This window comes from Varanus komodoensis, unplaced genomic scaffold (assembly GCF_004798865.1).
Source record: "Varanus komodoensis strain SLA01 unplaced genomic scaffold, ASM479886v1 scaffold24, whole genome shotgun sequence".
Taxonomy (NCBI): domain Eukaryota; kingdom Metazoa; phylum Chordata; class Lepidosauria; order Squamata; family Varanidae; genus Varanus; species Varanus komodoensis.
This window is the reverse complement of record NW_025335641.1, coordinates 12,053,545-12,076,510: the sequence shown is the minus strand read 5'-3', so window position 1 is coordinate 12,076,510 and position 22,966 is coordinate 12,053,545. Positions and strand designations below refer to the sequence as shown.

Here is a 22,966-nt window from a genome sequence, read left to right as displayed (position 1 = left end):
GAAAATAATTACTCTCAACAGGTGCCATTTGTTGTGTGTTTGAACCAGGTGATTTGTAAATTGCCACACTGACATGTCAAACTGAACCAGGCAAGAGTAATTACAGCAGTCTGACAGAGCCCAACTGGCACAGACAGAGTGGGGACATAAGCCATGGTGGCTTATTTTCCTTTTGTCTTTGGCCAAATGAGTACCCACTAAATAAATCCTCTCAGTTTCAAAAGAAGTTTTTCACATGGCATGGGGGAGCTGCTGTTCAAAAATAAACACATCCAAGCAAAAAGTCCCCTTGCTCTCATGCACAAGTTGCACTGTACTTTGGATCCTAGCCATGCGCTTTAGCACCCATTAGATGCTATCACAAATCAAACAAAACAAGTTGAGTCAGACAATAAGTGAACAACAATTGCATTCTGAACAGGATGCAACTGCTGGAGTTCCTGTTAGCAATGTTAATGGAAAATTTGGCATATGCTTTGATAACAATTTGATTATACTTAGCACACTGAGGTACTTTGACTGCACCCTGATTTAAATCTCTGCTCTGCGTTTTTCTCCAGATAAGACTTACCTAGCTGAATATTCCTAATCCATACTGACTGTTTTGTTTCTTTCAAAATTTTCTCAAAATACACTCCAGCAAATCCACTTGAAAAGCATGCTATAAGTACTGCTATCAGGCCCACAAATTGTGATCCTGCCGAAAGTTCTTTAGTTGTTGCTACCTGTGAATCTGATGGCCACTAAAAGAAACAAGCAAAATAGCTGTGCATATTAAAATGGTAAATACATGTTGCTGAACAAAATTAACAGTATACGGAGTTTATAACTTCCCTTGTTTATGAAAAGTGAAGAGTTACAATAGAATACCAGAAACATTTCCCATCCAGCTCTTATTTAGGGCCGATTCACACAACCTTTTTACCCATCAGTAACTTTCCAAACTGACGCATTGGACAGTTGTCAAATAAAGGCAGAGTAATTACAAAAAAGCTTTGTGTACATTCAGCTGTGCAAAAAATTAAGGAATGTTTTAAGGAAGAGGTGGCATGACACTTGCTCCCATGTGCCACTCAAGCCTTGGTGGGGCAGCTGCCACCAGTGATGGCCTCGGCAAGCCTGGCAAGAAGAGCAAGAGGGGTTCACTGCTCCTGCCTAGTGCCTTGCTCACTGCTTCCCTGGACACATGGTGAGATCAGATTCAAAGAAGACAACAACCCCAATGCCCGTATGTGTGATTTCACAGACACCACGAAGCAGAACTGTGGGTTGTTTGTGGTTAACAAACCAGGGCTGGTTATCACAGCTGGCTTCAGTTCCTTGAGTACTGATTATTGTATTGTGTGAACCCAGCGACTGACTCTAACGGAAGAAACCGTTCCCCAATTCAGCCTGCTGTGATGTGATCTCTGTGTATTTAATAATGAGAATTTCAGTGTTCACAGTTTAAACAGTAACAAGTAGTGTTCTGTCTGCCATATGAATAAGCCTCCTTTCCACTGTTACTAGTATGCTGAAATGGAGCCTGAAGCCCTTGACATTTGGAGACCAATCCTACTTGAGTGGAGTATAAAATGGTTGTGAGGCACTAGTCACGTATCTACTAGTGACACAATAATCACTTAATACTCAAGGGCATGTTTATAGTAATATTTACCTGTACAAATGCAACTCCAGCCATCAAAATCATTAATGAAAGCCACTGATATACACCTAATTTCTTACTGAGCATGGACACAGAAAATAATGCAGTGGTAAGAATTTTCAGCTGATACGTGACCTGGAAAGACAAAACCCAAAATGATCAAAATAACTCATTGTTGGTTTGCACCAATCTAAGAACAACAAACCATCAAAAGCAAGTACCTGGTAAGTGGCTGCATCCAGATTTGACAAGGCAACATATAGCAGATTATTCTGTAGTGTGTAAATCCCAGAAGGAATGGCTAGCTTAAGTGTCTCCATTGGCTTATTAAGGATTTCATCATGTAGCACTCTGTTCAGAGATCGTAAATTACACTCTATGCAAAAAGAGAGATTATAAGACTATTTTAAAGTTTAAGGACTGCCAGGTTACAATCTTGTCTATAAATTTTAATCTGCTTTTTGCTAGAAGATTTAAAGCTTTGTTTTAAATCTGCAGTTTCTAAGTAAAAGTGATACATATAATCAATATACATCCAAAACAAATAGAAAAAGTGCAGGGAAGGGTTGGTATCAAGTACATATATGTGCCAAGAAGCAGTAAAGCAGACAAAGGCACAGGCATATCTGCTTTTTTGCTTCTGAAGAGAAAGGATTGCACAGTTTTAAGTAGGTTGTCTCTTCAGCAAGGGGAACTTCTGCAGTCAAACCAGGATGACAGATTCTAGCTGCTTATGTATTTCCCTCCTATGCCAACACATGCCTTTTTTGGATCTTGAATTGTTTTTGTTGTCATATCCAAAACACAATACTGTATCATTCCTTCTAACAGCAAACTCAGGTGGTGAGTGTCAACAGGACTATAGGCAAAATGAGGTCACCAAAATGCATGAGGGTGTTGTTATCATGCTTGAGGAAACACAGAGATATGCAGAAGTAGGGATTAGCAGCCCAAGCATACTTCTGCCTGGTGGGGGGTGGCAGTTCCTCACCTGAAGGGAGAAATTCGGGGGAATTCTCAGTGAATGGACAGAGAGGGGTGCACCCCCTCACAAGCTGTCGGCAAGGATTAATAGTGAAGAAAACAAAAAGAAGCTTAACAGTGGACATTGGACCTGCTGGGTGAGCAATTAAACCTTTTAAAATACTGCCTGTGAAAGAATCTGTGAAATAACCATCAATCTGAATAACAAAAGAAAGGCCCTTTGGCTGAGGGAGGGAACCTCTTCGGCAAATTTGGGACTTGGAAGAGATTTTTTTTTCTATGTTTAGTCTCCCCAAGGGCGAAGAATTAAATTTGAACTTATTTTAAATTAATTGGTAGAAAAAGCTCTCTCTTTTTTTAAATTTCCATTTTGGAGACATGGCGATCAGATTCCTCCAGTTTCTGTATGGTTGAAGAAATAACTTTTTGGCTGCCACCCTATGGTCATTTTATTTTTTAACAGATACATTGTTTGCCAAAAAAAAAAATCCCTTATTTTTCTCTCTCTGATTTTTGTGGCTATTTAGTATCACAACAGGTTATTTAAAAATTGTTTTAATTAAACCTTTTACTTTCATCATGGATAAAATTTACCTATCAACTGTGGCATCTACGTCTGCTTCTCCAAGCTTACAAACAACACTCTTGGCAATACAAGCATCTTTAACACCTATCCAAGCATCTTAAGAGTCTATGCAAAACGCTACACAAGAATTGCTTTGGAACAAAAGGATGAATTGGACAAATTGGATAGCTATGTCTTGAAGATAATGAATCAACTTGCAGGTTCTGGTATTAAAATAAAACAAAATGAACAAAAGATACAAGAAGTGAAAAAGAAGGCTGAAATTTTTGAAGAGAAAATTGAAAAGATGGATCAAGAGAAGCAACAATTAACACAAACAAATAAGTTATTATAGGATTCAGTTGCCATATTGGAGAGATTCCAGAACACACTAGAAGCAAAAAATGAAAACCTAAGTGGTTTAATAAACACTATGCTAACAGATGTTTCTGTTTTGGAAAAGGAAGAGACTGATAAACAATCTGACCTGGTTTACAGAGTGAACCTAAGCTATGTTAGAAGAATGGATAATTTTAAGGGAATTACATATCTTGAAGGATATGATTTATAAATGGGATGGCATGCTTATAGGTGATAAGGGTAATGACATTTATTGGTGGCATAAAGTTCAAATATGATTGAGATATGTGAAGTTTATAGGATATATGATCCTATAAAGGAATTAGTAACATTTGATTAAATGATTTTAGAACTGGATGAAAGAATGATCAAAGAATTGTATAACTTCTTCTTGGGTATAAAATGAAAGATGAATGAATTAAGGAAACTATGATAATACAGGCACAAAATGTTGGACATAACATTGAGTTATAGAAACGATAAAAGTTGTGAGAAAGAAATATCAAGGTAATCTTAGTAATTTCACATAAAGAAAACCTATACAAATGTTCTATAGAAAGATAGAAAGAAGTAAATGACTTATAGTTCTTATTGCTAAGTTTAGTAGAAATGTTTTTAAACTTGTCAATTAGACGTTGGAAATGTAAACACAAATTTAAATCTGAAGGCTTTTCTCTTTTTTTGATTAGATATTATTCTTAATGATATTGATAAATAGACCATATATTTGAACTTATATGTAATTACTATGGCAAGGATTTTATTTTATTTATTTGCTCACTACGGGAGGAGTGAAAAGTCATGCACCGAAAGTTGAGCTCAAAAAGGATTTTGGACTGCATGGAAAGGGACAGATCGATCTTGTCTCTGAAGGAGGATGTATATCTCTACCAAACTTGGAATTCGTTTTATTATCAGTTAGAGAAACGGGACTATGCATAGATTTGAATATGACTATTGACTGTTAAAATGAGGAAGATGTTAACCCAGTATATCTGATGTCTTAAATAATCGTTGTTTTTAAAGTTAGATTGTAGTGAAAACAATAAAATTTATTAAAAGGTAATGTGAAGCCTCTCAGAAAGCAGGGGACAACATCTGCATAGCACCACCATTACAAGCTCCTTCATTATTCATTGCCTGCATAGCTTTGAAGTTCTTCAGAATAAAAGGCTTAAAACCTTAAAAAAGAGAGAGAGAGAGAGATGCAGAAGTACACCAAGAGACAAATTCCTATCTGTACCACCCGACCCATCCTATCCCTGGTCAACGGGCATACTCAACTATCATACAGTGACAGATGAAAAAGAAAACTGGAATGGGAGGATAAAAGGAAAAGATGGAATGCCCTTCCAAAGGAAGGCTGGCTGTAAACCAGAAGAACCAGGAACTCTTCTTTCAGGAAGAAGGATACACAGCAACATTTAGTTCTGTTAGGTTACATTCGGTTTGTGTTAACAAAACATTAAGAGGTTCCTGATAAGATTTTTTTTAAATTAAACACCTACTGCTGTCTTTGTAAACCAACAAAATACAGGCCATAATCTTCAAAAGCTCCGCAATGACCACTGCAGTTGAAGATAAATAACGAGGTCCTTCTTCTTTCAGTGTCCGAGAATAACGCATAGTCAAAACCAAACTAGTTGTCTGGAAGACCAATATCCCCAGGGAAAGGTATTTTAAGTTGGTAGACATTGCTTGACTATCACCTTCCTAAAGAAAAAGGAAAACATATAAATTAAATTTCAAATAGAGACTAAATGGTCAAGTGACACTGCAGCCTGTTTAGGAACAGCTCTTAAAATAGAGAGAAGTCACTGAAAACAAAACGCAATGAGCCAACACATTTTAAAGGAAGACATTGTAACATATGCACAGCAAATGGTTCATAGTGGCAGTGCTGAAAGGGAGACCAAAGTAATACACAAACATTTTGCTGTTGCTTGCTTTGGTTGCTGAAGGCTCAAACCCCTGTGCATTTTTTTAGCTGCGTAACTGATTACCCAATTAAATGATAAAGCATCTCAAAGCAGGAGGCATTTGGAAGACAGCTAAGCAATGTAAGGTTCTCTCTTAACTATTTAACACCCACAAATTAGTATTTATACTTTAAGGAAATCCAGGCATTCTATGTGAAGAGAGAGAGGAGCCAAGGCTGTAATGCTGATTGTACAAATTAACTGAGAACTCAGTGACATAAGCCTTGGAAGGGAGATGTATGCCTGCTACAGTGGCGCAGAACTCCAGATGCCCTTTCCCAGCAATCCTATGGAGTTTTTTCCATGATTAGCAAGCTACCCCAGCACTTTTCAACAGCCCACAGCAACATGTGCTGCATTCCCATGCCATGGGGAGCGGCACTGCCAAGGGCAATGATGTGAGCCGCCCCGAGGCTTCGGCGAATGGGGCGGCATAAAAATGTTTTAATAAATAAATAAATAAATAAATTAGTTGGCCTCTGCATGTTGGTTACCAAACTGTGGTGGCTTATTAAACACCCAGTGATCATGCAAGCACATGGAGCATTCTCAGTTAGAGGATGGAACAGTGGTATAGCTTTATCAGGAAACTTCATGGGTTCATTGGAAAGGGAATCGTGCTACTCTAGGGGTGCCGAGCTTCTTCCAGCCCAAGAGTTGAATTCCATTTCAGGTAAGCCTTCACACTCTGGAGGTGAATGAGGCAGAAGATAAAAGTGGCAGGGCCCGAATGGTTGTGATCTTACCACACCCAATCCATAATAGCTTCCTTCAGTGGGGTCCCTGCTCCATTCCCAACTACCTAGCAAAAAGTAGCATTATCCCTCATCTGCCACAGGCCACAGAGCATATCCATCATGGTCCTCATAGCTGAACAAATTGTTTCCCTTTAGGATTAATTCATTTGTGTCCTTGGCTATATTTAATTGCAGTATCACAATACTTATCATGCATGGTACACGCAAGAAAAAAGAGGCCATAAGCAGCCCCCACCCTTCAGACTGAGCAGCTTTACAGACTACTGATCTGCTGTACTACAATAATTGATTTTCACGAACCTCCTTCCCAGGTGGGCAACTGGCATGCTATGATATGCATGCAAGCTTTCAAGAGTGTTAGGTGTTCTATATTAAAATTAAGAGGAAAGGATCACTTTTAACTGAAAAAGTGAGCAGGGTGAAAGTATTTCGATGCTCATATCCTTATTCATCTACTATAACCTGGTGCCCTCCAGATGTTTAAACAACTCCCATCAGCCCTAGCCAAAGTTGCCAAAAATCAGGCATGAGAAGAATTGGAGTCCAAAACATCTGGAACAAGGTAAAAAGTTGGGGAAAGCTCTACAATGGTCTTTTGATGGTATTTGCCAAAAGAAATGAAATGGAAAATCTTTCTCAAACTCATAGAAGAGCAATGACTGTCAAAACTGCTTATATTAATCATAAAGTAGGATCAAGCAAAACATTGAATCTTGCAATTGTTAACTTTTAAGTTTATTCTGTATAACAGGAGTGTGGCATGATGTAGAAACTAAATGCAATGCAGTGACCATGCTGCAACGGTTGTCATTAAATGCAGGAAACTGACAACATTACTGGATTGAATGTAGGGCTGCCACCCAATCCTAGAAACCCACCATTTAACCCTATGTGCTTTAACCAATCAAACAACTGATTAAATTTGCATATATTTGCATGTAAGTAAAAATAATAGTTCTAAGAAAAAGTGCTTTGGATTTAGATGATGCACACATTACAAGTAAGCAAAATTTCCCTTTCTGGGTGATAAAAGAAGCAGTTGTCATAACTGGAATGTTTAAGCTAATGTTAACCTATGTAGGGTTCCATTACCAGCAGCTCACATGTAACAGAAGTACTATTACCACAATTGCCTGCCAAACATTGAGCAGAGAAGATGCCTGTTTTGTGATATACTGAAAGCAAGTGTGGGTACTCACATAGCTGCCTTGCATGTACTTTAAGGGGGTTAGTCTACCCACAAGAACTGTAGCCAATTACTCCACTAGTGAAAGGTCATTGCTGGTTTCATGAAAAGCAATAAGCCCAACATTTTCCAGCCAACAGGGCTGGAGTTGCAGGACTTTTTCCTGTCTAAACATACATAGGATTGCATCTTTAATAATTCACAAAGGTTTAGTTTCTGGAAATTGTTAGAATTTCTTTGGGCACATGCCCTCCTTGAGGAGTAGGCTGAATTGAAAACCAATATTTCTCAGGCATAGCCAGGGGGAATCCCAAAGATCTACAGTGTACTTAGTGCCTTTTCTTATCTACCAGGATGAAGAGGTACAAAGAAACTCCTCTTGTAACCTGTGGAACAAGCTTACCTTGCATACAAAGAAAGAGCAAGGCTTCAACACCCACATTATTTTATTGACTGAAAGGGAAACAGGTGTGGGGTTTACAGGTAAAACTAAGAGTTATTGTTTGAGAATTTAGTGCTGCATATTAGTACAGTTCCTAAAGAAAGCTTATCAAAGCAAATAGTGCTTTTTTATTCAATGAAGAAAACGTCCAAGAAACCTAAGGCGTAATAAGAGCTATTCTAAAAATGATTAGGCATATAATGAAAAAAATCAGAGAAAATGGCCTGGACTACTAATATGGTTGTTTCAAAAGTCAACTAGTTGACAGTTTCTTCAATTGCCTCCTCCAGGAATTCCACTTCCCAAGCAAGGTTTCTTACCTAAAAGGTTTCATACCTGGTCCTGAATAGTGCCATGGTCCTGAATGTTGCCATCAACACAGATATTACAGCATCTCTAGTAAGGGTAGAAAGCAGCTCTTAGATACATTTGCAAATTAATTACTGGCCTCTGCATTAGGAAAAAGAGGTTGGAATATCCTCTTCTTCTTAGAATGAGACCTGCATTTTTAATGTAAGAAGGATGTTGTCTGGGAAGGGAAAATACTTGCTCATTACAGGTCACTGTATGTCATAAGGCCTATATGAGAAACTGCACAACAGCCACAGGACTGAAGAGAGACTGACTATAAACTCTGTGCTTTTAAAAGATCCAAATTCTGATGCTGCTACCTTCACTTCGGGATTGAAAACTCTGCAGCAATTAATTTCTCATGCCCTTGTTGAAATATTTCAGGACTGAGAAAGTTGAATTATGCCATTCTTTGGAGACTAATTAAATGTCTATGGAGGACTTTTTGCCTCAAAAGTCCAGCAAAATGTCAAATCATTAAAATGATCTGCCTGTGCACAGTTGAGCAATACCTTTATTAAAGGGAGATCTCATGGCTACATCATCGGGCCTGATTTTTGCACTTCTTTATCTCTCTCTCTGCATCATTCAGCCTGATTAGGAGTTCGGCTTCCACATATGTTTGTAACACATTTGGTACTAACTGAGGTATTGCAAACTGCAGATTTAATAGGATATTTTTCTTATGGAAGATTTTGATGGGCCCTCTTGTTTATGATCAGATGCCATTTGGGTTGAAAACTCATTATTGGAAATGCAACAAAAATGTACTTTTAGTAATACAATTTGTCATCCTCAGAGACTGTTTTTTTAATCTAATGTTGTTTGAGGTTGCTTCACAGAAAAGGTGCTGACATGTTCACGTTTAAGTCAGGGATCAGATTATGTATTTGAGTGGTTTCTTTTTTCCCTCATGAATGACAAGAAGAATTTGCTAATGCATGCATAAGAGCAACTTTCTTGCAATGGAAAAGGCCTTCTCACCCTAGTTCCAGGAAGATTTTATTTATTTATTTAAAATTATTTTTAGGCTGCTTTTAAGGTTGGACCAATTTAGCCCTGGAAAAATGACATAATAGCAGAAACATTTGAGAAATTTTGGTGATATCTCTGCAGTGTCTAATGCCTTTATATGCCTCTCTAGTGGCATGTTTAAGGAGAAGAAGGTAGAAAGGTTCTCCCCCACTACTTTTGCTTTGAAAATTTTACAGGAAAACTTTCCTCTTCTGCCAGACTAATATTTGACAAGTTCAAGAGTCTTCTGGGTTCATGATTCATAACAGAGTTGGGGGGATGCTTTGAGGTGGCTGCCTTCCTATTGGCTACTTCTTTTAACCCTCAGCCTTGCCTCTCACAGATAAAGCAGAAGCTGCTTGCTCCAAAGGGACAGGGAGCTGCCATCCTTCCCCCACTGTATTGGTCTGTAAGAAGCTAGGCTTCAGTGTTGCTATATGCGTTGTGATGAATTTCAGCCCTGCAGGCAGGAATTTCAACACTGCTAGTGATAGTGATGAAGTTCAAAATTTAAAAAAAAGTCAGGAAAGGGGAAGCCCCTTATGGAGCCCTTCTGGGGAATTACTGACAAAACCTTCAGCACTCTGGGGATCTCTGGGCTCTACTGCTGCTGGATGCCATTTATGATTGCTAAAATGACAGAGAAAGTAGACAACCATCTGCCTTTGCAGCCTATTCCATCTTCCCACCCCCCACCCCACACTGAACCAAGGAGTAACAGAACCTGGAGTTCCACCAAGCTGTTTCTTTGAGCCATGGCCTCATGTCACAGCATACAGCTTCTTTTCCCATCACTGGCAGATGACAGCTGTGTAGCGGAATGCTGCTTAACAGCTTTAGAGGCATGCCTCAGAAGGTGATTTAGACTGCTCGCCCTTGGTCTACCTCATCCTTCCTGGTTTGGAAGCACTAAGATTCTCAAGACATGAAGAGACTAAGTCTACATTTCCTCTTTTACGGCTTTAAAAATTCATTTCTTCTCTTTCTTCATCAGGTCAGTTATCTGCTGTCCAGGCAAGGAAGTTGGATGGTCCCTCCCCTTCACATGCAAGGAACTTGAGCCTCCTTGTAGAAAAGATTCGTTGTTTTATAGACATGCATTAAAAACAATTTAGATTTTTTAAAACTCCATGATTAACCAGGGACATCTTTTTTACTTGATCAAAAGTTTTAAAGTGATAAATCTAGTAGATTAATCAACTAAGCACTGAAACGTTAACAACGAAGCACCAAGGTTTTAATTAAATGTCATCATGAATTATCATATTTATAGTTCATTGGCAATTGTCCATGATTTGTTCATTGCATTTATATCCCACCTTTCCTCTGTCACAGAGCTGAAGGCATCCATATATGCTTCCCAAGGGGTCTCCCTTCAAGCACAGACCAAATCCAATAAATGCTTGGAATAAGTTGATGGTAGGTTATACCACAAATTGGTGGGAGTAACTGTTCCAGAAACAACAGAAGAAGGGAAGGGTTTGCAGCAAGGAACTATTACTGTGAATATTATCATGTTGTACACTGGTACAGAAATGATGCCCAGGTCAGCATTTGCTCATCTTCTTCCATTTTCTTATTAGAAGAATATAGTTTCCAAGCAGGGGAAATTAACTGTGTGGACCCAAAGGCAGATGAGTTTCACTGACTGGCATTTGGAGCTTTGCCCAAATGTTCCTCCTGGCAGTGAAACAGATATGCATAACTGTTCTTAGAGTCCTCCAATACATTCAGGTATTGGTCTAATCATTTGGAACTATTATTTGAAGAAGTTAACATGCAAGACAGTAACAAGGACCAATTTAAGTTATTTAGGGGGCAATCAGTGCTCATAAACCTTTGAACTTAGAGGCTTACAATCATCAAAAGCAAAGCAGGAAGAGTGGTCATTTAGTTGGTGTGCTTCAGGGGAAAGTGCTTCAGAAGGCTGACCTTGTATCCTGATGGTTCCCTCCTTCTTCTTCTCCAGTCCCCCTTTCCCTTTCTTCTGCAGCCAGTCCCCAGAATGAGGTACCGTAACTCATCAGCTGCTGGCTATTACCCAATAAACATATTGCACAAGGCAAGAAGGATGGCTACATTGCCTAAAAGACAAGTTTTACAACTTCTGGACCAAGCTTATCCAATAGTTACCTCTCTCTCTGTCCATTAAAAAACAACAACACTCTTGGTTGTTTTGCTTCCTCACAAACTCTAAACGAAAGGCATTTAAACAGGACTTGGGTTAGGAGCAGATACCCTGATAGCTTGTACGTATCTATTTGGTGACGTTAACCAGAACATCTTGAACATTAGCATCCCTGAATCATCATATTGTTTATGATGATATGCTTTATCATTGTTACAGAAATTCTAAGCTCAGAATATGAACTTATCTGATAAGGCATACTCAAAATAATTAAACTGTTGCAGAAATATATTTCAGATCACCACTCACACCCATCATTTTACCCCCGTTTTTCTCCACTAGTAAAAATTCTAACAGTGTATTGCAAAGCAATCATACCATCTGGTCCCAACCGCAACATTAAAATGAAAGCAATAGTTTCTGGAAACCCTGCTTGGAGAGTATATCACTCTGGTGTCAAAACCTGGCTACATTTCTTTGCCTTTAAACAGGCTACACCAGACATATAAAATAAAGTTATGGGGTTAGCTTCAGGAGGTTTTGAAAACGCTTAGGTAAGAAAGCATCAGTTGTTTATCTCATGCTCTTATTTTCACTGAAACAATCTATTTTTTTCCATGATCTGACTTAGATGGGTCTAACAGACCCTGAAAACTGGATTTTCATTTATGCACATACTTCCATAAGAATGCATGATAAAAGAGAGAATTTCAGCACATACCACCATAATGGAGGTAAACCCCATAGAAATGCTATATGGGTGATCCCCTAAAGAAGCCACAATGTCCAGTGGGGATTGTGGCAAGCAGCCACACTCCAATTCAGAAGCTATAACTAGCAGATGGCAACCTGTCACTTCCTGTGCCTTCTACTTTCCTTCTTCCCTGGTTTAACAAGCAGAAAGCTGGCACAGTTAACTTGTCAGTACTCAGACTGTAAAATTCTTTTCTAGGGTCCCCACCCAATTTATATCAAACAATGGAAGTTTAAAATGCAATAAAAGTTGTATCATGTTTCAGTCCAGCTCATCCTCCCACCCGTTCCCTACAGCAGACTGAACTAATTCTGTGTTGAGAGAGAGAGAGAGAGAGAGAGAGAGAGAGAGAGAGAGAGAGAGAGAGAGAGAGAGAGAGAGAGAGATCCAAACCAATGTTACAAATCCAACCAATGTTCAGTACTGCTTCAGTACTACTTCAGTACTGCTATAATACAATAAATATATTTTCTCAATAAAACAACAGGAACATTGTTTTTAAAATGCATAAAAGTATACCAACTTCAAGCACAATCTTCTCTTCATTAGATGCCATGATTCCAAAACTTGAAATGTTGAAGAGCCTAATGTTATTCAATCAACACTGTTGGCAAAGGGTTATATATCAGTAATTGGCAGATCTGTTTCTCCCATGCAATCTCAGATGAAAGTAAAAGCCTTCAAATCTGTGCAGCATCAGCTTGCCATATGCCGACTTTTCATGCTGATGTTCTCCTTCAGCAAAAACCAATCCTCAAAGTTTATGGGAAATGGATTCATTTTGTTGTAGAAGAAATATTTCCACAATTAAGAGGTGACTCTAAAAGGCTGATGTCACAAAGTTTTTCTCACTTGCAGTCAGTAGCTAATGTGCTTGCAGGAAAACATTTGCAATGCTATACTGTTATCTTACACTGTCTTTAAGGCAAGTAATACGTCAATAATTGCACAACTATTTACGTGTTCTATCAAACAGGACAGGCCCACCACCGCTGCCACCCGCGGACTGACCGGCCGCCGCAGATGCCCCACAGACGCCACCGTTGCTCCAACAGACAGTGGCCACCGCTGGACCGGGGACACTGCTGGCCTGCGGCTCCTCCACCTGTGCTGGCAAGTTCTCCCCAGGCCCTGCCCTTGCCCCCCCCCCAGCGAGGGTGGCAGCTGCGCTGGATTGGGGGTGGGGCGCAGGGAGGCGCCGTGGGCCTAAGGGCATCATTGCCATTTGGGGCTGTGTGGGGCTGGGCTGGGCCGGGAATTTTGTGTGTTTTTGTACTGGGTGGGTTGGAGGGTTTTAAATTGTATTTCATTGTATTTGTTTTAGTGACTTCACATCTTGCTGCTGCTTTTATGGGGTTGCCTGGGGAGCGTGTGGGCTCCACCATTGGGGTGGTCTTGGGCAGAGGGAGAAATGGCATTGGGGGATTAACATGTCGGCATAGAAGGAGGGACAGATGGTTGATACCTGTTCCACCTTCTGGTTATTCCCCTAGCTGGAAGGTTCCGGGTTAGTTTATCAACAGCCCCTTGGGCCTGACGGTGCTGCTGCTTAATGCCAGGTCGGTCCATAATAAAACATCCCTCATCCACCACTTAATTGTGGATGAGGGGGTCGACCTGGCTTGCATTACAGAGACCTGGGCAGGAGAGGGAGGAGAATGTAGCCCTCTCTCAGCTGTGCCCGCCCAGGTATCTAGTTCAGCACCAGTCATGTCTGGAGGGGAGGGGAGGGGAGTCGCTTTAATTTACCGAGCTTCTATTGCTCTCATGGGGCTTCCTGTTCTCTTGAGGCCAGGTCTAGAGTGCTTATACCTCGCGCTGGGTGATGGAGACAGACTGGGGACTCTGCTGGTATACCATGCACCCATCTGCCCATCAGACTCCCTGCCTGAGCTGATGGAGATCGTCTCGGACCTGGTGTTGAAGACCCCCAGGATGTTGGTCCTGGGGGACTTCAATCTCCATGCCGAGACTGTTCTGACCAGGGCGGCTCAGGACTTCATGGCTTCCATGATGGCCATGGGGCTGTCTCAGCATGTCACAGGCCCAACCCATGAACGTGGTCACACACTGCACCTGGTTTTCTCGATGGGGCAGGAAGAGGGTGATTTGAGGGTGAGGAATTTGCATCTGACTCCCTTGTCATGGTCAGATCACTTCCTCGTGAGGTTTGAGCTCGGAGCTGGCCTTTCCCTCTGTAAGGGTGCAGACCCTATTGTGATGGTCCACCCTCGGAGCCGGATGGATCTGGATGGATTCCTGAGGCTCTGGGGGATTTTCTGGTTGATAAAGCTGGTGCTCCTGTTGATGCTCTGGTTGAACTGTGGAATGGGGAAATGGCCAGAGCAATTGACACCATCGCCCCTAAGCGTCCTCTCCTGCCACACAGAGCCCGTCCATCCCCATGGTATACATATGAATTACGGGCAATGAAGCAGGTTGGGAGACGTCTAGAGCGTAGGTGGAAGAAATCACGGGATGAATCTGACTGAACACGCTTACGTGCTCATTATCGAGCCTATGCTGTGACGGTGAGGGCAGCGAAGAAGAAATTCTTCTCCACTTCCATTGCCTCCTCATAGTGCCATCTAGCGAAGCTTTTTCAAGTGGTACATGGGCTGATATACCCTGGCCCTAAGAAAGATCCTGTACCACCATCGATGGCCCGCTGTGACGACTTTGCCCAGCACTTCAAGGAGAAAATCACTCAGATTTGTCACAAGCTGGACTCCGCAATTGATTCAGATCCTTTAGGGGAGACACCAATGACTCCGTCTGGTCAGGTATTAATGGATGAATTTCAGTTAATGAGGCCTGATGATGTGGACAAGGTGCTTGGACAAGTACGTCCTACCACCTGCTTACTCGACCCTTGCCCTTCATGGCTGCTGACCAAAGCCAAACACGGGATTGGTTCCTGGATCCTGGAGGTTATTAATGCCTCTCTGAGGGATGGCTGGGTGCCCGCTCCTTTAAAGGAGGTGGTAATCAGGCCTGTCCTAAAGAAGGCATCTCTGGATCCAGAGATGGCCACCAATTATAGACCGGTGGCCAACATCCCGTTTTTGGGCAAGGTGTTGGAATGGATGATGGTGGGACAATTCCAAGTACTCTTGGATGAGACCGATTATCTGGACCCATTTCAGTCCGGCTTCAGACCTGGGTACAGTACTGAATCTAACCTGGTCGCCCTGTATGATGACCTGTGCAGGGAGAGAGACAGGGAGTGTGTCCGTTGGTTCTCCTGGACCTCTCAGCAGCTTTTGATACCATCGACCATGGTATCCTCCAGGATAGGCTGGCGGGATTGGGAGTAGGAGGCACTGCTTGGCAGTGGTTCCGCTCTTACTTTGACGGCTGATTCCAGAAGGTGGTGCTGGGGGACTTTGGCTCTGCGCCATGGCAACTTTGCCATGGAGTACCGCAGGGGTCCATTTTGTCCCCCTTGCTCTTTAATATCTACATGAAACCGCTGGGAGAGGTCATCAGGAGGTTTGGGCTGCGGAGTCATCAGTATGCTGATGACACTCAGCTCTACCTCTCTTTTTCAACTAACCCAGGTGAGGCAGTGGCTGTACTGAACCGGTGCCTGGCCAAGGTAATGGGCTGGATGAGGGCCAATAAACTGAAACTCAATCCAGATAAGATGGAGGTCCTGTTGGTGGGTGGATCGAGTTCCTGGGTAGGTGACTTGGGCCTTGACCTGGACAGGGTTGCACTCCCTCTAAAGGACAGGGTCCGCAGCTTGGGAGTGCTCCTTGACCCGGAGCTGTCCTTGGAAGCTCAAGTGACAGTGGTGGCAAGGAGCACTTTCCTTCAGCTTCAGCTAATCCATCAGCTGTGTCCCTACCTGGAGGAAGATTGCCTAGCAACAGTAACATACGCATTGGTGAATTCCCAGTTGGATTTCTGTAACGTGCTTTACATGGGGCTGCCCTTGAAGACAGTCCGGATACTTCAGATGGTGCAAAACAGAGCTGCCAGGATGCTGTCGGGGACTGGGCATTATTCTCATGTAACCCCAGTCTTCTATCAGCTCCACTGGTTTCCCATCGAAGTCCAGGCTCAATTCAAGGTGCAGGTTATTACCTATAAAGCCCTAAACGGCTTGGGACCAGGATACCTAAAGGAACGCCTTCTTCCCTATTTGCCCTCCTGACCCCTGAGATTGACAGCAGAAGCCCTCCTCCGGGAACCCTTTGTGAAAGATATTAGGAGACAGAGTACCCGGAGGAGGGCCTTCTCTGCGGTGGAGCCCCGTTTATAGAATGCGCTCCCCAGAGAGGTCCGCCTGGCGCCATCATTATATGTTTTTCAGTGCCAGGTTAAGACCTTTTTATTTAATCAATATTTTAATAGTTTTAATATTGAATTTTTATTACCGCATTTTAATTTGCAGCCAGAGTGGGTTGTCAATTTATTTATATTATATTGTTTATGTTCTTCAGAATTTTATTTGTGTAAGCCGTCCTGAGGCTCTTGCAAAGGACGGCATACAAATATCTTAAATAAATAAATAAACTAACCCGCACATTTTTTAAATATCTTTAATTCCAACACGCTTTAAGCCTGTTCCCCCAGCTAAGAAACCTCAGAATAAAATTCTTCAATACAAACTTGAGATATCACTCCACAAAGCACTTCACAGATGCTAAATAGATGTATCCCAATATGTTCAGGAAAACTGTGGGGGGGGTCACAAAAAAGGATAGGGGCCCCCATGTGTTTCCCACCCCTGTTATAAATGGTTGAGTCTAAAGGCTGTGGCTTGGAGGTCAGGGCCACACGCATCCATACATGCGCCTGCACACACATTCACACTTAGCACGCTGTATGACGAATGAATGGCTGAAAGTTAAGGGAAGAAATAATTTCAGCAGAGGATTTGGCAAATATCTATACGTTTGTCAAAAATAAAGTGACTAAAGTTTGGGGGGAAGGAAATGGAGGCATACACAATGGCTTCAGGTTGCAGCACAGTAGAGTTACATTGGAGGTTTGGGAATCCTTCCAATTGCACAATGGAACAAAGAGACTGTAGAAACTTGATTCACTAAGGTTGTGATCTTATATGTACGTACCTGGGAGTAACTCCTATTGAACTCAGTTGAGCTTATAACTGAGTGTACTTGGCTAAGATTGTCCTCTGAATGATTTTAAGAGATAGTGTGACAAGGTTAAAAGTGGAATTTATTCGGCTTTTTAAAGAAAAAATAAAAAGCTTATTCAGTTTTTTAAGAAAAACATCTACACATAAAAATGGTGGGAGCGTCATGCTATCTACTTTTCATAAATATGCTTTTTTGGGGTCAACTCCAGTTTTGAGAGGAAGCATGGCATAGTACCTTCCCGTTAAGCCAGGAAACTCCTGCATTAGCACACGCTTACCTGGTGATAGGCAGCTGCAGCATTGCTCTCACAACCACTGGACAGCCTGAAGCCACAATTTAAATTTTATCTAGGATATACCTGCTAGATATAGATGAGAAAGGGTCCTTTTAGTAGCAGCACCCAGACTGCAGATCTCTCTGCCCTAGCAGATCCATTGAGCTCTGTCTCTGATCCTTTTTCTACCTCCTTTTTTTTTCTTAGACAGGAATTTAATTTGATCAGTGGATTATATTGACATTTCTAAACTGTTTACCTGCTCTGCCATCTCTAGACAGTGTCCTGTTTTCCTGCTGCACTTCCACTCAATCTGTTGCATCAGTAAAACCCATCCCAGCACAACATGGAGCTAGCATTTCTTAAAGTAACCCTAAAAACAAAAGGAAATAGTTGTTTTCAGATTGTCATGGGTCTGCAAGTTCCCTTGCATGAGCTCTGCTGACCTCACTTCCAGTTGTTTTAAGAACTGCTGACTCCCCGCTGCGCGAACAATAGGTCCCCCCAGCACATGGGTAGCACTGGATACTGCCCTAAGTCTGTTGTGCAGGATTATAAACATTGCACGAGTATTCTAAAGTTGTGTGCATTTTAAAAAATCAGAATATGTAACCTATTGTTGGCTGCACTGGGCATTTTACAAGCCAAAAAAATACACATTTTTTTTAAAAGTAGCATGTATACATGCACACGCAAATGAATGAACAAATAACCTCACATTTCCTGCTTTACTTATTACTAGTTAGCTTTGACTAACCTCACCATAATTCCTCTTCCTCTTCCAATTTAAGATTAGAAATGGGCATCTCTGAGAAATGCCTTTTTTACTATGATGTCTAGCAATATGCAACACTAAAAGACAATAAATACTTGTCATACTACCTGTATCCATGACAACAATATATTAATAAAAAGCACCCCAATTCTGTATAGAAATACCTTTTTCAGTGTTCCACATAAAGAATATCTCACCCACACAGATACATTACACAACACAGACTGCAGTGTGGCTTCATTCATAGCTGTTTCTATAAAACACTTGGCAAGAGAAAATTGTGTTTTTGAAGGACTAGTGATAGTAGCAGTAGTACTATCATTGGAAGACAGTTATTACCTTCACATGTAACTCTCTATGTGAGGAAATGCCTCAATTCACTGAAGATTTGCCATCTTTTCGGTGCCAGGTCAAGACAGCTCTCTTTGTGGAGGTCTTTAAAGATCTCCTTGGTTATCCCAGGGGCTCGCAGGATTATCCTGGAGTTTCTTTTTGCTGGGTCTTTCTATTGTATTTTTACTATATTTAAAGCTATTTTAAATTAATTTTAAATGTTTTATACTATTTCTTTGTTTTATACACTGTTACAAACAGCCCAGAGAGTGTCAGCTACGGGGTGGTACAGAAAGGAAATAAATACATAAATAAATAAATAGTGCTACCATTTTGCAAATATTCCACCTTTTCTTTCCAGATTTTCCATTAAGACAGAAGAACTGGTAGGAAAACTGAAGAATGTAACAAATGAAAGACTGTCGCAGGTGGGCCACCTGTGAATAAGAGGTCCAGTGAATGAGGCAGGGCAACTGCACAATAAAAGTCTCATTTGGAAGCACCATCAGTCTCTTCTCATCTCACCACTGACATTTTATTTTGTCCATTTGTTACTTTTCTTCCAGATATTTTCTCTACATTAAGTTCATCACAGAAAAACAAGTTTTAACTCTTAACCATACAGTAGCCTTTCAATAGTGATTCTACAGAGAACAGATATTTTAGTGCTTTTTCTTTTACCAAAACTGAATTCATCTAGCAAAACTGAAACATTCCACCAATGGGTGCTTTACTGGTTAACTATAAAAATGAATGACACTGTCCAAACCCTTCTCAGTTCAAGCAAAATGTTTACCAGACAGAGTGCTGTTATTACATAGGCTATTCTAATTCGCAACCCATTCTACTTCACAAAATAGTGAAGAGACTAAAATATTGATATATTGCAACCTAAACCACATCCTTGGAATAAGGTGGAAGAGGTATTTAAACAAAAAGTCCCATTTTTCCAAAGCAGTTTCTACAAAAATTAATTTCCATTGTGTTAATGTCATGGCAGGTCTCCTTTGTTCCTGTATAGATACATTCTGCTAAAATCACTAGTTTCCCCAATTTCATTTTTTTTCCCAGGGTTGGAGTAAGAAAAGTCCTCCTTTTAAATTTGCTTCAAACATAACTTTAAAATTTACAAGGTAACTGTGCTGGAAAATATTTGTAGTCCACTTTATATTTAGTCAGAAAACATGGCTGGAGAATGTTGAGAGTTGTAGGGGTTTTTTTTTTTTTTGCCTTCTAAGCATGTGTCAGATTACACCTTAAAAAGTTGAAGCCATAATTCAGAAACTATAGCACTATCATTAAATAGCAGAAAGGAATTGGAATTCAGGGTCAAAGGAAGTTCTGGACATCACTGGGTTAACATTTTTTTTATTCAACTGATTAACAGCAGTGTGCACACAGAGTAATGCAATCATTTTATATTGACTTAGGTGTTCCTGTGCCAAATTCTCCATGCCAACATCGACAGTAACGTACGTGCAAATTTCTTCCTCTTTATTAATAAATAGTGGATACATTGTTTTTACTGTGTAAAACATCTCTCAGTGTTTTCTGCATGTAATGTAAGCAGTGGGCCCCAGATGGGAAAGTTCACATAGTAACTTAAAACTTCTCCAAAATTTGGTACAAACTACACATTAATTCCAGGCTCACATTAAGGCATACATACAGGAACTGCTGAACAAAACCCAGTAATTTTAAAATAAAAGACTGTCTATATACAGCACATCTGAATTAACACTAGTGTAGCAATTTTTAGAGTTTATGCAATTTCTGTCTTTTCACATTCTCTTGTATGCTTAGAGTGGCAATTGTTTTTCATTGCACCATTCCCAGCCTCTTTGCTTCAGACTGTTCACTAACAACCCCTTTCTGTCTCTGTTCCTGTGCTACATGATCTTGATTCTCAAATGAGAAGAACTAACATTCATTTCTAACATATATGCACCCAAGTTTAATTAAAAACAACAACAAATGATTCCAATAAATAATTTCCCTTTGCTGCTAGTTTGCCAAACTAAAAGAAACTGGGATTCCAGCCACCTTACTCCCCATTTAACTGCCAGAAACACCCACTGTGCAACAATAACAAGCTTTTAAATAGTCATTCATGTTAAGTACACCAACAAACCACATTCTATTTGGCAGCAGTGGAAAGATGCAAAGAAATGGAATATATTCCTTATTTTGTGTACCATTGATTCAAACAGCCTTTATTTTTCAAATGATGATTGAGCAAACCCAGCATCAACTCACCCTTTAGGAACGATTTCCAGAGAGGTAGCCATGTTAAGCCTGTTGCTGCAAAAGCAGCAAAGAGTCCTGTGGCATCTTAAAGGCAAGAACATTTATTGTAGCATAAACCTTTATGGACTATGTGATAAATGACGTATATGATTCATGAAGTCCATGAAAGCTTATGGCATAATAAGTGTGTTAGTTTTTAAGGTGCCACCCGACTCTGCTGTTTCAGTTTCTAGAGTATTTGTTCATCCTGTTTCTTGTCTAATCACTCCACTCCCATTTTCTCAAGGCGATTGTTTCCTTGTTCCCTGACCCGTCTGCTCCCTTCGGTCCAAAACACCTGGCGTTTAACGCAGCCTACGTGTGCGAGTCCCAAGTTCCTCTTTTTGCTCTGTGAACCTGAACGTGCTAGTCCTTAGTTCCTCATACACAGAACCTGCTTTAGTTATTGTGGCAGGGGAAACGGCGCTCTGCACTCACTCAAGAGAACACACACTCACTTATACTATCCCATACTTATACCATCCCATCACATATCACTGAGCAGTGAATCCTGCCATCCAAAAACGAGTTCAGCGGCTAAGCCTTCTTCGCGGCGCTGTCCTCTCAACCTCCAAGCCCTGTCACAAGTCCTTCATGGAAAAATCCTTACTGATACAGCTGCGGTTACCTGAAGGCACGGCACTCTGCACATGCTCATACCCACCCTCTTCCTTCACACTGAGTAGGACCCGCTCTCAGGACAACAAGCAGGACAAGCGCTGAGGAGACCACCTCAGCCGAAGTCCTGCAGCCCCTTTCTGCGCCCCCCGGCTGGCCCCACTGCCCATTTCTGCTCGGCTGCTCCAGCCCCTCGTTGCTCTCACCAGAGCCCAGCGCTGCCACCTTCCTTTTGCCTCCATCGCTCCGCGGAGCTGCCCTCCTCCGCCTCTCTCTTCCCGCTCGGGTCTTCCCTTCCCATTCTCACCTGCCGCGCTGGGAGCCAGGCGCGCTTCCCTTCCGGGTGCGTCTTCCCCGGTCCCGCCCCGACAACGCTCCGGCTGCAGCAGCGGCTCTGCCCGCGCCGTTCCCTGCCGCCGCCGCGAGTGCTGCTCACCGCGGCTGCGCTCGGGGCGGGCGAAGCGTCGTGCGGCGCGGCCGGGCGCGGAGCGGAGCGGCGGGAAGGGAGCGCGCGGGGGGCGGGCTGGGGGAAGGGGCCAAGCTGCCCAGCGGGACGGGGAGGCCGCCGGGGCGGGAGACGCGCGCGCGGGTCCGCGGCGCCCCTCGCGTGCCCCCGGCCAGCGCAAGCCGCGGCCTTGAGGCGTCCCCAGGCCGAGCGCGTGTGCTGGGGCGGGAGCCCAGCTCAGGTCTTCACTTGGCCGGCAGCGACATACTCGTGTCTGTACCTGGAGAGAGGGAGCCTTCTCAGCCACTGCAGCTGCTGCGCGACGTGGCCCGAAAGTTCCAGTCGGTGCCAAATCAGCGAAAAGCCCTATGGCACCTTAAAGATTAACAAAAACTTTTACGCTTGTGTGAGCTCCCTTCCATGGCCTTTGGCCCCACGGTTGGCGTTGTTTGCACATCCCCAGCAACTCAAATGGAGCTTCTGATGGTTCCAGGTCATGGAAGCTTACTGTAACGATCAGGTTTTGAGAAGCTGCCAGTCTCTTTGCGGATTTGGTTGTGTCGGGACAACATGGGCAGAAGTTCTGCCGCAATATGGCTGCTAAAAGACTGACACTGTAAGAGCAGCTTTAAGGTGGGATTCCAGATCTGTTGCAAGTCTTGCTCCTCACATACACTGTAGAGATGCTAATATGCCTGTCCTGAAAGGTCTTCCTTTGGGGGAGCCTCTTAGACATCCTAATGTTTGCCTGTCCTGAAGGTTCTTTTTGTATTGTGCTGTCTTAATCCATTCAACCCTATTACTTTACTCTCATGTGCCTATAGCAAACTGCCTACATAATCCACCCCAAACCTCCTCTAAACTGTATGTGTAATTGATAAAAGCATCTTGTAAAGACTCCCATCTTTGTAGTCCCTTCCAGGGCTACCTACATGTTTTATGTATTTCCTGTATGTCA

The 22,966-nt window shown here is 42.0% G+C and overlaps 1 protein-coding gene across 3 annotated transcripts in view; it reads right to left on the bottom strand.

Moving 5' to 3' along the window:
- SLC35A3 (solute carrier family 35 member A3) overlaps window positions 1-21,875 on the bottom strand; it is a 29,159-nt gene extending 7,284 nt beyond the window's left edge. Inside the window, exons 1-8 of one of the 3 annotated variants that reach the window (XM_044432401.1) lie at window positions 21,770-21,811; window positions 17,555-17,638; window positions 12,690-12,770; window positions 8,256-8,315; window positions 5,063-5,267; window positions 1,867-2,021; window positions 1,658-1,780; window positions 572-743 (exon numbers count right to left, since the gene is read on the bottom strand). In XM_044432401.1, the coding sequence (XP_044288336.1) occupies window positions 572-743; window positions 1,658-1,780; window positions 1,867-2,021; window positions 5,063-5,267; window positions 8,256-8,315; window positions 12,690-12,722 (748 nt within the window). In that variant the 5' untranslated portion in view covers window positions 12,723-12,770; window positions 17,555-17,638; window positions 21,770-21,811. Of the gene's footprint in view, window positions 1-571; window positions 744-1,657; window positions 1,781-1,866; window positions 2,022-5,062; window positions 5,268-8,255; window positions 8,316-12,689; window positions 12,771-17,554; window positions 17,639-17,810; window positions 17,940-21,769 lie in introns of those variants that run through there. The other 2 variants (XM_044432403.1, XM_044432402.1) reach the window with 2 other exon arrangements.
- Between the last annotated feature and the right edge of the window lie 1,091 nt (window positions 21,876-22,966).